This window comes from Miniopterus natalensis, chromosome 8 (assembly GCF_054644295.1).
Source record: "Miniopterus natalensis isolate mMinNat1 chromosome 8, mMinNat1.hap1, whole genome shotgun sequence".
Classification (NCBI taxonomy): domain Eukaryota; kingdom Metazoa; phylum Chordata; class Mammalia; order Chiroptera; family Miniopteridae; genus Miniopterus; species Miniopterus natalensis.
In genome coordinates, this window is record NC_142088.1 from 21,937,926 (window position 1) to 21,954,257 (window position 16,332).

General features: G+C 33.5%; 1 protein-coding gene across 11 annotated transcripts in view; it reads right to left on the reverse strand.

The window, feature by feature from the left end:
• The window catches only part of CARF (calcium responsive transcription factor), a 65,030-nt gene that overhangs the window by 24,182 nt on the left and 24,516 nt on the right, over positions 1 to 16,332 (reverse strand). For 6 of the 11 annotated variants that reach the window (XM_016208866.2, XM_016208868.2, XM_016208867.2 and 3 more), the window contains 7 exons: positions 14,174 to 14,317; positions 12,015 to 12,248; positions 9,891 to 10,053; positions 8,866 to 8,929; positions 4,898 to 5,028; positions 4,146 to 4,512; positions 1,957 to 2,049 (listed from right to left, as the gene is read on the reverse strand). In XM_016208866.2, the coding sequence (XP_016064352.2) occupies positions 1,957 to 2,049; positions 4,146 to 4,512; positions 4,898 to 5,028; positions 8,866 to 8,929; positions 9,891 to 10,053; positions 12,015 to 12,248; positions 14,174 to 14,317 (1,196 nt within the window). Of the gene's footprint in view, positions 1 to 1,872; positions 2,050 to 4,145; positions 4,513 to 4,897; positions 5,029 to 8,865; positions 8,930 to 9,890; positions 10,054 to 12,014; positions 12,249 to 14,173; positions 14,318 to 16,332 lie in introns of those variants that run through there. The other 5 variants (XR_001602911.2, XR_001602912.2, XR_001602910.2 and 2 more) reach the window with 2 other exon arrangements.

The following is a 16,332-nucleotide window of genomic DNA, read 5'->3' on the forward strand; positions in this document are numbered from 1 at the left end:
CCTCATCAGTAAATGACTAGAGTTTGTATCTTAACAAGCATTTCTCCTTAGCAACTCAACATCAAAAAATAAAGGAATGCTTCCAAAGAAATATAGTTCAATTGGTAAAATATTTAATAATAAATTACTGTCACTAATGAAAAGTGAAGATTATATAAAATCTTGAAAAAAGTTTCCATAAAAACTAAAAATAACAAATGAAAAGAACATTACCTACATGCAACACTAAACTATAAATTAGTTTGGACTTATGCCCTTTAAGTGCACACAGACTAAGAGAAATCTGGGTTTGAGGTAACTAAGAGTTGTGTTTAACTTATAACATAACAGGTTTGGCAGCCTAACTCTATAAATACTGGCAAATATTTTCATTTATTAGGAAAATGATAAGCAAGTCTTATTAAAAATCACATATGTAACTGAATACTAACTTTGCATTAAATAGAGGCTTAAATTATAAATTTTATATTAAATAGGGTATAAATCTAAAGAGCAAGGAATTTTAAAATTCCACCCACTTCTAATATAAGAGCGCTTTATACTTATACATGTTGTGTACCTGAAACCATTAAAGTGAATTAAGAATGAGAGATTGGACTTAGAAAAGCAAAAAAAACCTCATATTCATGTAAAGTATTCCAGTTAAATTTCATATAATATTTACATGCTTTGAATATTAAACATTAAAACCCATTTGAAATCCTCATTACTTTTAAATATAACCACAGATGGTCTCTGAGGGGGAAAAATGTCTTTAGGTTGATTTCTTGACAGTTATAATTGATGTTTCTAGTTTACCAGCCTTCCAGAAAACAGCAGCTTATATTCAATATTTGAAGTAAATATACTTACTCAACAAGCAAATATATATAACACATCAGTTGTTTTAAAGTTTTAATATAAATTAAATTTAAACTATAAATATTTACCTTGAAGTACTATAAATTCTAATACCATCAATTCAGTAAAAACTCTGGCATAAAAAAATAAATACAACTCAAATTCTTTTCTAACCAGAGCTGAATCTTCAATATAAAATAGGAAGAAATCCTCTGCCAATATCAAAAAGTTCCCCAAATTATCTGTAAACACCATGGAATTCTATTCTTTCAGAATCCTCTCAATTTCTACATTTTTCTACCCATAAGTAGAGATGTACTACAATACTGCACAAAGCCATGCAATATAAATTTATTTCTGTTCCTTATCTGATTAATTCAAGTTAAAATTCTCAGTACTTACCAAGATCCTTTAAATTTCTACTAGATGATCATTAGTATGCTATTGGTTTGTAGTTATAAGTATAAAAATCAGAATGAAAGAAGCTAAAATGCAACTACACGGTTTCCACAGATGTGAATGTTGGGCTTCATGTTATGAAGTAAAACCTATTGTTTTATCTTTCCAAATGAGACAGACTACAAATCTTCTCTCATCCGTCTCCCAATTTAAAAAATTTCTTTACAACTTTAAAGAGGGAATAAGTTCTTTTAGAAATTAAAAAAAGGCATCTCACACACACACACACACACTCTCTCTCTCTCCCTCTCTCTCTCTCTCTCACACACACACACACACACAGTTTTTGTTCTTTTTCATTTTTTAAGAGCTAAAATTGGCTATTTCCAGAGAATAAATTAGATAACTATTTGTGTCCAGGCTATATTACCATGGATAAGTTCAGAAGACCTTTTGAAATACTGGCCTTATCAGGTATTCAAAAAGCATAAGAATTATACAAAATAAGAGGTGTAAAATATCTCTTAAGGTAAAAATATGGAATTCGTAACAAATATATCAGTTTTAAATCAAAGCTGCTCATCAAACCAGTCTTCAGTCCATTTATCACACTGCTGAGGTCTGACAATATTCACCTCTTTTCTAAGACATCAGAAGTCACCAGAGTTGTACAATTCTGAAAAGCTTCAACAATTTATGTAGCAGATAATTTCTTACAGTTCAATTTTTTTTCTTCCATAGTCAATGCTGGTTCTTTGGGTTCTTGTTTAACTTGGTTCACAGAAATGGTATCTTCTGGATTTTCTTCAACTTAAAAACCAAACATAAAAGAAAAACCCTAAATTATATGAATTATATGAATTTAGAAGCAAAGCATACAACAGTAGTTTGGAAAAAAGAACCAAGTAATTTAGAAAAGCATTTGGTGTGATTGAGAATTTAGTGCTTCTGACATCTTAATAGTCATTCATGTTAAATTCCTCCAGTATGCTTCTGGTTATGAAAAAAAAGAAGAGACAAGACATCTATAAAGTTATTCTTCTCTAAAGGTACTCTGACAAAAACCAATCCATAATGTGATAAAATTATGAGTAATAATTAATATTTAAACATAATTGTAAAAGCATGTGTGACTAAAAGTCAGGAACCCTCCCATTATTTCAAAATGATTTCTTTTGCAAACAGCAGGCATATGTATCACAAATTCACAGATGTGTTACCATTCCCATATGGTTTCCATATGTGGTCATATATTAAGAAAATGTTACCTAAGGAAACTTCACTACGTAAGTACTTTAGGGAAAAAAACCACATCTTAAATGATAGCTCTACACGAGCTATGTATTTGCTGATCTAAAATATTTCAGAATGCAATTACCATTCTGATTTCAAAGAACTTATGGCCAAATTAATCTAAATGTAGCACACCAGAAACACTATTGTGAACTGGTAGTTGGTTTATCTAAGATAAAGTCTTTCTCTCTCCTTCTCAGGAATATCAGTTTTTCAGTTGCTCTAAGATATTGAAGTTAAAGGGACCATATTTGCTCAAAGAAGTGTATTGAACACACCTTAATGCATGTCATATACGGGTGTGTTGGAGTTTGGCCCAAGCCATAGAGAAAACCAGTGAGGATAGATTTAAATGACCACCAGAATAAATATTCTTGTGAAGTAGTCCCTCAGATCATGAGCTAACGTGATAAATCATGCAAATTCAGATTCATAGAGGGTCTCCTTTAAAGCAATCTGAGATCCCAGAAATTAGGTTTAGAGATCCCAGAAATACGGTGGTACAATACAGAGGGAGGAAGCATGCTAGAATGGAAAAGCTTTGGAGGCAGTTAGATCTGAGTTTAAACTCCTTCTTTGTCACTAGATGTGATCTTAGGCAATTACTTAACCTCTTTGAGCCTTGGTGTCCCCATCTGCAGAAAGGAGACATCATCAATTATTTTATGGAGTTATTGTGAAGATTAATTCAAGTATATTCCTTTTACCTCTTCTACTAAAGTTCCTCAGTAGTGACAACTGTCACAGACCCTCTGGATAGATTTTCTTAAAAGTAAGATTTCCAATAAATTTAGAAGACAATGATTCTTTTCTGGAAGGAACTATCTCACACTTTTCCTTACTGAGAAGAATGATGATTAAGAATGGAGGGGAGTAATATTTTAAACAAAAATAAACAAACAAAACAAAAAAAGGAAGAAAAAAAAAAGAATGGAGGGGAAATATATGTTCTAAGGAGAATTTCTGAGAAGATTTTGCTCTTCAAAGCCAACTGCAAATCTTTTCCCACTACACTGCCCAATCCAGAACAATCTTTGGAAAAAGAAGTGACATAGGTCGAGCAGGAGTTAACAGTTTATTACTATGCTAACTGGTCTCATTACAAAGTGAAGGTACCAAAGTCATGTACTAAACCCAAGTCTTGGGGACTTGGGTTTAGTACAAGTTCTCTTTCAATTTCCATAGAACTCGACATTTAAGTCTGTAACTTAAAATTTTCCTTTTAATCCTTTTATCTGCCCACTTTATTCCATTTTTGTTGTGTGCATATTAATTTTTCCATAATAACCTTTACACTAAATAGTTTTCCTTTTAAAGTTCCTTTACTTTTTTCATGCATCCTAAAATGACCTGTCTGATCTGACATCATCACAGATTTTCCATGTAAAACTAGGTAATTAGAGAATGAATAATTACAGTAGAGAGAAAAATTAAAAGTTTAAAAGTTATTAAAATGTAATTCATGAAATGTCTTCCCCTTTTTCTCAAAGTTTTACCTGATTTATCTATATATTATAAACTCACTGAGTAGAAATGACAGTTTTTTTTCTGTAGAGTAATAGTGATGGTAATCCATAAAGTTTTAAAAAACTAATAATTTGATTTTAACTTACTAAGAGCTGGGTGGCTGTCTATAATCTGTATTGGAATGGACTGCACATTTCCCAACAGAATCCGATGAACACTTCCTTCCAGATTCTCTGTATCTTCAACATCTCCAACATCTATCAGCTTATCCACTGCAACCAGATTTTGATCTGATCCTGGAAGTTTATCCATGGTAGAGGCAATACTATTGTTTTGGGTAAGGCATGTATCTGTTTGAAGGCTGTGACTTTGACCAAGCTGTAGAGAATTATTATTCATTATAGTACTTCCCACTGAATCTGGAAGTCTTGAAGGACTAGAGGAGGGGTGGTCATTTACTGGTATCAAAGCCGGTGATCCATCAGAAGTAAATCTTGGTTGCAACTGTAAACCCTTTTAAACCAAAAAGAGTTACATCAAAATGTTTGAATTTACTATGTAAATTCTCATAGGCTATATTAGTCTTTTGACACAAATTGGAATAAAATATAAGAGTATAGTCGTAAACAAATATTAAGTGAGGACAGAAACAGGAACCAAAGGAAAAGTAGGACAACTAAATTTTACTGCATGCACAGTCAACTCAAATTTTTTCAAAACATATTGTTTAAATTATCATCTTAAATCGAGATACAAAAAGTCGAGAAATTAATAATGAAACCATCTTTGATCATTATTATAATTCTATAACAAATCTGTAAAAACCCTAAGAGAAGAAGAAGGGAGACTGAAGAACAAACAAAGGGCTTCAAATTTGGCTATTTTATTGAATTTCTACCTGTAGTTGTGTGAATATTTTTGGCTGAAATGAAGAAAGTGAGGAGAGCAAATGGGCTGGTTCTGGAGACAAAGAATCCCTTGTGTGATTTATTTCCACTTTGGTGGTAGTTGATTCTTCTGGTGAATTTCCTAAATTATATAAAAAAATAAATTATTAAAACAAAAAAAAATTATAGCTTCTAGGATACTACACTTTATTACACCCTAACTATCAGGAAATAAGATCAAAGGTTTGAAAAGGACTTGTAAGAAGTTATCTAGTCCACTATTTCCAGATCTTGTTAGGTAATCAGAATTACTAAGGGAACTTTAAAAACATATAAGTTCCTCTTCAACCTCTATGTAATTTAATTCAGTATATCTAGAGTAAATGATATTTTTTTTCCTTCAAAGACTCTACATCTGTAACTAATCAAGCCCATTTTCAATGCCATGATTCTGGATTACACCTAACCTTCCCTAGATGTGGTGAACCTATCAAGCTTCTGAATTACACAGATCAAACTTAATTCATCTTTGGTAGCCCTAGGACAATGCCTGGTATACAGCAAGTCCTCAATAATAAGAGTATTAAATTGCTTTCAATAATCCATTAAGGAATAAGTACAAGTAAAAATCAGTTTTCTTAGTATCTTAATTTGTAAAGTAAATTGTCCTTAGGAAAAATTTGATTCCTTCTCATGTAATTCTTATGTTAACCCAAATATATTCATCTCTTTAAATCAATTAAACCAATTACCAACAACTATTTATTGCTTTCATACTGGCCTTTGAGTGACTTTTTTTTAAATGGCACTGGTGTCAGACAAGGATGGATTTAAGCGCTGGCTTTTCTCTGTAACCTTCGACATGTTATTTAACCCAGTTTCTAAACTTCAGTTTTCTCATCTGTAAAATGAGGATAATAAGAGAATCTTCCTCAAAGGACTACAGAGAGGATTAAACAGGGCTCACATTTCTTGGCTTCTTCCTTTCTAATTGTCCTATTTCACTCTGTTGCTACTGCTATGGTCATACCCTGGACTATTCTACATTCTCTGATCACAACCGCTGACCCTCCCAGGGATTTTGCTCGGGTACTCCACAACAATGGTTCTTCAACCTCAAGTGAACCTCCCACCAATTGATTCTTGTTTTCTTCAGATCCATCAACCACTTCCTTCATAAAATTCTCTCCCCGTCCAGCTTAGCGTACTGGGTTTATAATTTTCTCTCTTTTCTTTTCTTTTTTATCCTCACCTGAGGATATTTTTTCCATGGATTTTCAGAGAGAGTGGAAGGGAGAGAGAGAAACATTTATGTGAGAGAGACGCATCAATTGGATGCCTCCTGCATGCACTGGGGCCAGGCCAGGGATTGAGCCTGCAGCCAAGGTATGTGCTCTTGACCGGAATCAAACCCGGGACCCTTGAGTCTGTAGGCCGACACTTGAACCACTAACCCAAACAGGCTAGGGCTTTAGTTGTACTCTTGCAAATATCCTAAACTCCCCCTTGCCTCTCTGTCTTTTGGTCCTATCCACCTGATAAAGTCCTAACTCTGGATGAAAATGATTTCCACTGCCTATACATGTGAAGTCAAATGCCACTGAAGATGAAACTCACTGCTACTACTATCAATTCATAATCATCAACATTGACCTGACCACCGCCTATATCTGACAACCTTACAATATTTCTCTCTGACTCCATATTAGGAATGATATCTAATCTCCATTTTCTTAAAATCTTGGCCAACCTTCCTGAGATCTTCCCTCATTCTTAGTACTCTTACTTAAAGAGAAAAGAGAGCCTGGCCAGTGTGGCTCAGTGGTTGAGCAACTGACCCATGAACCTGGAGGTCAAGGTTCAATTCCCGGTCAGGGCACATGCCCGGGTTTCAGGCTGGATCCCCAGTAGGGGGGCATTCGGGAGGCAGCCGATCGATGACTCTCTCTCATCATTGATGTTTCTATCTTTCTCTCCCTCTCCCTTCCTCTCTCTGAAATCAATAAAAAGCAAAAAGAAAAAAGAAAACATATTTAAAGAGAAAAGAGAAGCTATCTCAGATAGAAATTTCTTCAACTTCCTATCACCAAAGCTATTAAGTACCTTCATCTTCATCTATTTCTTCAGGTCTCTCCTGTCTTAAAATGCTTTCCCTCGACCCCATACTCCCTTCATAGCAAACTAGCAAACTTCTTGAAAAAGTGGTCCACGTCGTCTCTACTTCCTTCATCTACCACTCACTCTTCAACCTCCCCAATAAGGCTTCCTCCCAATCCACTCTATTAAAAGGGCTCTGATACACAAACTTTCCAAACCTGATCTCATGATCTTTTTTACTCCCCTGCGGCCACCAATACCTATTCTAATGCCAGTGTTACTGAGCTCAGTAAATGCCACTATTAGCCAGTTGCTCATGGAAGGAACTCAGGAGTCATTCTAAATCATCTCCACTCTTTCAACTCCCACACCTATTCAGTTGATAACGAAGGCCTTTGAGGTCTACTTTTAAAATAACTCTTAAATCTGTCCAATTCTAATATAAATGCTACCACTGTAGGCTAAACCAGCATAACCTTTCAAATGTACAGCTGAAAGGGCTTCATAAACCTGTTTTGCTTATCCAGTTTTATCTCCAAGCATTATCTATGCTTAAAATCACACTAACTTTAAGTTCCTTCAATATGACAAGCTCTTTATTGCTTAGCCTTCAAACATGCTATTCATTTGATTGGCAAATTCCTATTTATTCTTCAGTTCTTAGTTTAAAAATCACTTTCTCAAGTGTCATTTCCCTACTCCCTGGACTAATAAGTTATATGTCTCTATCACTATTGCCACATAAGTTTGCAAAACTCTCTCACGGCCCTTTTCCTAATAGTAATTAATTAGAATATGCTTGTTTAGTGTCTTTTTCTTTTGTTAAACCTTAAATTTAATGAAGAAACTTACTTGTTCTTTTTTTATGCCCAGCATTTATCACAGTGAGTGAAATATGTGCAGAACAAACAAATAATGCTAAAGAATTTGAAAGTTATCTGTAATCAGTGACTCAAAGGTTAATAAGCCAAAGAACAAAGAAATAATTGTATTGTATATAGTTATTCATACATTTATTTTAAAGTACTTATTTAGGTATTAATTTTTTAGCAGACATCATGCTCTGGAACAAGATACAATCCTTGCTCCTGAGGAGCTCAAATCATAATGAAAGGTACAGATGTGTAAACAAAAGGATATCATGTAAAATGAAGAGGTAAATACAAAAGAGTGAGTACCTCACTTTATACAGAGGATGAAGTTGGGAGAGCACTTACAGCCAAAGAGATTGTTATTTGAGTAGTGAGTGGAGTTTGCCATGCAGAAGAAAAGATATTTCCAGAAGAGAGAACAAAAGGGTTGAAATAAGCTTGGGCTATTGAGAGAACATAGGAATAAGAACATACGAGAAAAAACAAACCATACAAAAGGGGCAATAGTTTCCTCATCAGAGTATCTTAGGGTTATTACTACTGAAATTAGCCTAACTTTATAGTAAACCACGATAGTAATCAGACTCAATTTTCACTCATAAAGAAGCATAGCCTGGCCGAAATGGCTCAGTGGTTGAGCATCAACCTATGAGCCAGAAGGTCACGGTTCCATTCCTGGTCAGAGCACATGCCTGGGCTGCAGGCTGAATCCCCAGTAGGGGGTGTGCAGGAGGCAGCTGATCAATGACTCTCTCATCACTGATGTTTCTATCTCTCTCTTGCTCTCTCTGAAATCAATAAAAACATATAATTTTTAAAAAGCATAAAAGCTGATTACAAGAGGAAATTTAAATAGCTGGATTTATTTTGATAAATCCTAACATAGTTGCTCTTGTCTCTTTGGGCCATGGTTACCTTATCCATAAAATTTGATTAGATGAAATAGTATCTTAAATGTCTTCTAGTTTTAACACTGATTTTATATTTTAAAGGTATGTAAGATAACCTACCTTCTGCAAATGTAACTGTCACAGTCTCTCTGAGAATATTCCCACTGTCCGTAGTCCATTGAAGCTAAAAAGGGAACATTCACTTCAGTAAAAGTAATATTGAAAAATATTTTAAAACATCAATACAATTGTCATATTTTATTGTCATAGGATAATTGTGTTTTATTCTATAATTATTGTCTTCACTTGTTCATATTCTCAAAGCACAGGTGTACTTCACTATCCAAATGCATTAGTTTCCCAAGTTCAGATAGCAAGATTTTGGTTAGCAAGTGTCAGTAGCAAGGACCATTGCTAACCAAAACTGTTTTCGTTCCTGAATTTTGGATAGAGAATAATTAAGAGTTTTGAATAGCAAAGGATAGTAGCTCTAGCTTTTTAAAAAAATCTAAGTTTATTCAGTTACTGAATTTGGATAGTAAAAATGTGGAGAGCAAAGAATATTGCTGCTAAGATTTTAATACCATAGTCACTGCCTGCATTACAGTTACTAGTTTCTGGGTAATTATACTAATCTCTTCAGAGTAGGAAAAATTTTCATAGAAATGACCAATATTCAGGGGGAAACTATGATAATATGAGGTAACACTAATATCTATAGATGTCATACAGAACTAACATTATTATCTCATTTATTCAAGTCTGAACTATTCTATTGAAATTTACCCATCTACTTTAAGAGGGGAAGATATACACAGCATGTAGTTAATAAATGTCTGCTAAATGAATAAGATATAGTTTTTACAGAGATAAACTACATTGATTTTTAAGTAAAGATTACTATTATTATTATAGTCAGAGTTGGAAATTCACTAGTTGTTTTTTTTTGTGAGAGTAATAAAAATATTTAGTCAAACCATCATCTGAAAGTTCACAGTATTTACATTTTAAGAAAAAAATACCCCTCTTTTTCTCATATCATAGTTATTTACATGGCCTAATAGCAATCATCCCTGTTAGTCCAAATAGTAATGGAAGCTGAGAAAGATTCTGTAATAATCAAGGAATTACAGTTGTAATCATACCGTTGCTGGAATAATCTCCGAGTTATATATATTATCTCCATTTCTCAAGGATTTCTGTACTTCGTGGATGTGGTTTTTTAAATCATTCACAGTTGGAAAGAAGGATAAATTATGTCTTTCAGGGATCTCATCAGGTTTGAATAGTTCTCTTTCCACAAACTTTCTGTGGAGAATATAAAATGGATTAAAACATAAACAACCTAGCGATTTACTTTAGATCACATGAGAGAAGGTCCTCTTTGTGTAAAGCATGGTTTACAGCTTTATAAGTAGTTTATATTTTTCCACTTTTAATTTTTTCCCTACGTTAAATCATAGAATTCATGCAGATTAAAGAAATGTAATATTTTTTTTAAAGTAATATTTACATTGGTTAAACAACTGTATATCTTAGAGTGAGCTTTGCATTTTTATGAATTTAAAGGAATCACTATTTTAACTTTAAATATGTTTTTGAATGCTTACTACGTCAGGCACTGCTCTGAACACTTCACATCAAGTATCTCCTCTAACCCTTAATATGATCCTTTGATGTAGGCACAATTAGCATTCCCACTTTACAGATAAGGAAACTGATGGATTGCAGAAATTAAGTAATTTGCCCAAAATTATACACTTACCTAGTAAGAGAGCTTGGGCTTACACTCAGGTTATTTGCATAAAGATGTTATATTGCTTCCAAAAGGCACCAATTAATATCATATAAAGTATGGTTTGCTTGCCTTTTACAAGTAGACAAAACAGAAGATAGAAATAGAAGGCAGTATTGCCACATAATTGGATAAAATAGATAAATGAAATGATATACTTTGTGCATTACATTCGGTAGACCGTATCACAGAGTTGTATTAAACCTCTGCTCTTAAGATTCAGGTTTAGTAAATAGTAGTTGGTTTTAACAATTCTGGTTCTAATCTAACAATGTCTCCATGGAAGCAAATATAAAATGTCTAAGGAATCTGCCAAATAAGAAAGTAATATATTAATTAAGGAATAATCCTAGGAAATATTCACTATGTTATTCAGATCAGACTATAGAATAACCAGTACAAACAAGGTCAGTTAAGTACCAGAAATTAAGGCAAAGAGCACAGGCTGCAGATCAGATCTAAATTTCAGTTCTGCCTCTATCTCTTAAGCTAGTTATTTAACCACTCGGAGTCTCCGTTTTCTCATCTGCAGAATGGGGATAAATATGCCAGCTTTATAGTAGTAAGAATAAATGAGTTCATGCATAGAAAGTGTTTAACACAATACCTGGTACACACATGGTAAGTGCTACATGACAATAATAGTTAATTATTATAACCTGAGTATCAATAAAACTAGACCAGAGTGCTACATATTAGATTTTATTAGACAAAGAACTATTCATATTTTTCTGTTGTAATAAAATATACTATATTTCAAATAGCTTAAACTAAGTACCTTGACCTAGAGGCTTTAAAATCTTTGGTTCTACATTTAAATGTTAGACTTGAAACCATAAAATCCTAGAAAACAACATGGGCAGTCAAATCTCAGACACTTCTCATAACAGTATTTTTTCTGATCTATCTCCTTGGGCAAGTGAAACAAAAGAAAAAATAAACAAATGAGACTACATCAAACTAAAATGTTTTTGCACAGCAAAGGAAACCATCAACAAAAAGACAACCCACTGAGTGGGAGAACATATTCACCAATTCATCTGATTAGGAGTTAATAACCAAAAGTTACAAAGAACTTATAAAACTCAACACCAAAAAACCAAATAATCCAAATTAAAAATGGGCAAAGAATCTAAATGGACACTTCTGAAAAGAGGACATACCAATGGACAATAGACATACAAAAAGATACTCATCGCCACTAATCATCAGAGAAATGCAAACTGAAACCACAATGAGATATCATCTCACACCTGTCAGAATGGCTGTCATCAATAAATCAACAAATAACAAGTGTTGGCAAGGGTGTGGAGAAAGAGGAACCCTCATGCACTGTTGGTGGGAATGCAGATTGGTGCAGCTACTGTGGAAAGCACTCTAATAGCATACATCCTTGAAAATGTCTATAATGTTAAGTGTATTATTTAAAGCAACAAACAAAAATGAAAAACAGAACAATTTGTTTCTACTGTACCTTAGCTGTTTCCTTACTGCATACACTTGTTCTATCCCTTGTGATACTAAATCTTGAATCTTATGTGCTACTTGAGGATGTAGACGTGAGGGTAATGTACAATTCTCATCTCTAACTGCAGTTTCCTCTTCTTCAAGAGAGGACATTGGAAAGGGGGAAGGTGACAAAGGGAGGGAGGGAGTCTCTAATTCGTGATACTGATGAGCTTGCTGTGTAGGTAACTGTACATACCACCTAACAAGAGAAAATATTTAAAATTATATTACTAGACAAAAGCAAGAATGGTAATTACCTATGTTAATACCAAGAAAAGGAATAGTCTTTTAAGAAAAATTATATATATATATATTATTATATATTAAATATAAATTTAAATTGTCCTCTGGTTAACTCTTCTAAGATTGGCTTTAAACCCAATTACATAAAAATCTTTTTTTTTCCTTTTTGCAGACTTTATACTATGGCCCTAAAGTTAAGGAGGGTACAGGATTTAAGTATATATGAAAATGGTATTTTAGATCATCACATGAAGGGGCAAAATGCTGTCAGTTTGGTAAACTGGGGGTGGTGTCTCAGCACCAAGATGAATTGCTAACCAATAAGCTAGCTCATCAGGAATGCATAAGCCAAACCTGGCCCTGCCCAATATTCCTCTTCTCTCCTTTTATCTTCCCCACGTCTACACTGTTTTAAACTAGTGGTAAAAAACACATAAATTTACCATTTTAACCATTTTTAAGTGTACAGTTCTATAACATTAAGTACATTCACACTGTTGTGCTACCATCACCACCATCCATCCACAGAACTCTCTTCATCTTGCAAAAGCAAAACTCTGTGCCTATTACATGTGTTCCCCATTCCACCCACTCACCTTCTTAAATTAACTTGTTTATTAAAAACCTCTGTTTCTAAAATTGCGGGGGGCGGAGGGAAGAAAATGGTATTTTAAATCTCATATTAAGTAAATTTCACCTCAAAATAATGAGACTTTTTATATCATCTTTTGAATTGTGTATTTTCCCATTCTTCCACCATTTTGTCCCCAGATTATGACTTCTGTGTTGCACCCATTATCCTTCCAACCAAAGAGTAGATATAATTCAGAGTCTATCAAGATTGAGCTATGTGGGAGAATCGTCTCTGGCAGGAGTTCAACAAATTGCCTCCACAGGACTCCAGCTCATGTTACCCCAATGAGCAAGACAGTCAACTAAAAGGTGAATACAGGTCTCTCGTACAACAGTGCAGGGCAAAAAACAAATGCTAAGAAATGAACTGATCTGGTAGGATACTGTTTTAATTTACATATTTGTACAAAATGCTTTCAATAACTGATATTGCATAAAATGGAGCCTACTTAAAAATTACATGCAATGTTCTCTAAACTGAAGGATCCAATTATTATGTCTATTCATTTTTCATACATCTGAAAGTTTTTTTAAAGATCACACAGGATATGGTCATATCCTTAAACACATTATACAACTGCAAATTTTTCACCTGGACTGACACATGAAAGAAAATAAGAAAGCTAATATCTCTTCTTATTTAAGACCTTAGAGACCCAAATATATAATGATGGAAGATGATTCCACTTTGGGTGGTGGGCACACAATGCAATATACAGGTCATGTATCATAGAAATCTACACTTGAAACCTATATAATCATATTAACCAATGTCACCCAATAAATTTAATAAAAAAATAAAGTTAAATTAAAATTTTAAAAAGACCTTAGTATAAAAGGTATAAAACAGAATGGCTTAGAATTCATTTCTGGTGGCCACAAGTAATCAAAGATGGGTTTAAAATATATTCAGGTGACTGCAAGTTTGGCTCCTAGTAAGTGCCTGAAACAAAGTACTAATTATATAGTGAAATATGTTGCTAAATATGTATTCATCATTTTGGGAAAAAACTTCCATATGGTATACAGAATTGTCAGATTTAGCCATGATATTTGGCTGATAAACTCAATGGCTTATACAGTGGCAAATCATTTTAATACCTAGGGAACTACTAGTGAGACATCTACCTTATAAAAACCATTTAATAAAATAACTGCAAACCATAAATACAATTTCTCTTACAGAAGGAATTCTTGCAAATGGAGCTAATTAATTTATAAAGTAAAAGAACTATATAAATGTCATACCTAAGAACACCACCAGCATCTACCAAGTTCTTCTTTAGCATGTTAAAGGCTTTCTCTTGCTCCATTCGTATTATTTTCTTATCAATTTTGGGGTCTGTAGGAACTCTATATTCAGGAAACTTTTGTACCTTTTTAATGTAAATTCTTTTTATAAAAAAAAAAAAAAAAAAGATTTTTTATTATATTGAAATCTCAAGAAAACCCAATTTGTCAACCAGAAGTTTATTTGAAGCACTAAAGTTTAGAAAAAAATCAATTATTCTAGAAACCATTCAGAGGATTATGTGAAAGACATACCATATACTCAATGCATCATAATACTTAGCAAATTAACAATAATCATGATTTCAGAAAAAATATCTAAATATTTCTGAGTATTAGCTTTTTTTTTCTGCATTTGCCTCTTCTCCATTCTCCTGGAAGCCACAAACACCTCATATGATTCTAGCTTTTTACCTAATCTTACTTTCAGTTACTTCAAACATAAAATTGCTTTTCCTATGAAAGTTATATCACCTTAATGAAAGAATCACCCTTCCTCCTTTGATACCAAATATGAAATCATGCCATATCTTTATTTATATAGTTCTCCTAGCCTACAATATCTTTCCTTTAATTCACCTATCCAAATTCAATCTAAACTTCAGCAGGATTTCTTATTTAAGTACTTTCTGTCCTGTTAATGAGTTTACATGGACATATTCCCTCTCTGAAGACAGTTAGCTAATCCATACGATACTATTACATTCTCTAACAGTATTTTGCTTACTGATCTATTCCAACATTTTCAGTTCCCCCATGATTAAGTAAAATCTTGTATGTCTTTTAGTCTCCCTCCTTCTCATGACACCCAATGTACACAGAGTGGATACTTATAGAATAAGAGAATAAAATTATTTCTTCACATACACAGATTTTCTACCAAGTTACACGTAAAGTTTTAGATTTATTACCCTATGTAAAAATCAGTTAAAATTTTTGTTTCATGGTCAGGTTTAAATTTTGTCTAAAGTTAACATTATCAGATTAAACATGAAAAGCCTTCTGAACAGGGTTTAAAACCTGAGAATGCTGCCCAGCAGGTGTGGCTCAGAGGTTGGGTGTCCACCCATGAACCAAGAGGTCACTGGTTCGATTCCAGGTCAGGGCACATCCCCGATTGTGGGCTCGATCCCCAGTAGGGGCATTCAAGAGGCAGCTGATTGATGTTTCTCTCTCTCATCACTGATGTTTCTATCTACCTCTCCCTTCCTCTCTTTAAAAAAAAAAAAAAAAAATCAAAACATATTTTTTAAAAATTGAGAACGGTCAGCACATGGAGCCGGGGATGAGTGGAAGTGGAAGAGGGCATAGAGGGGATAAAAGGTGATGGAAAAAATAAAATTTAAAAATAAAAACTCAGGCCCAGCAGGCCGTGGCTTAGTGGTTGAGTATCGACCTAGGATCCAGGAGATGGGGGATCGACTCCTGGTACATGCCTAGGTTGCAGGCTGCAGTCAATCAATGACTCTCCCATCATTGATGTTTCTATCTCTCTCTCTCCCTCTCCCTTCCTCTCTCTGAAATCAATAAAGATATATTTTTTAAAATAAAAATAAAAAACAAATAACTCAGAATGCTGAGGTCTGTGATACAAGATGTGGTGTTAAAATGTTTCAAAGATCAACTAAATCCAACCTTTACATGTTATTTTTTTAAATTTTATTTTAGCTAATAATATGAAACATTTTCAATGTCTGAAAAAAAGAATATTAGTAAAGGATATTACAAAAATATTTTATTGGTTCACATTTTTCATTATCACCAGAGCAATAACAACTCTATAGTCCTACTCTAACTAGAACAAACTATGTTGGTCTCATACATTGCCGCTATGAATATAACTAGTAAAATCTCTCTAAAAAGCAACTTTCTAATACCTGTCAACATTTTAAAAGAATATAACCTTTGCCCTAGCAATTTCATTTCAAGGAATTTATCCTACTGATATACTTGCACAAGTGTATAAACAGGTACAAATGTATAAATAGGTGCAGCTTTGTATATAATAAGAGTACTTTTCAGAGTCTAAATGTCCATCATTACAGGTCTAGTTAAATAAATGATAATTCATCCACAGAAAATTATATAGCTATTAAAAAGAAGGAATCATGAAACTA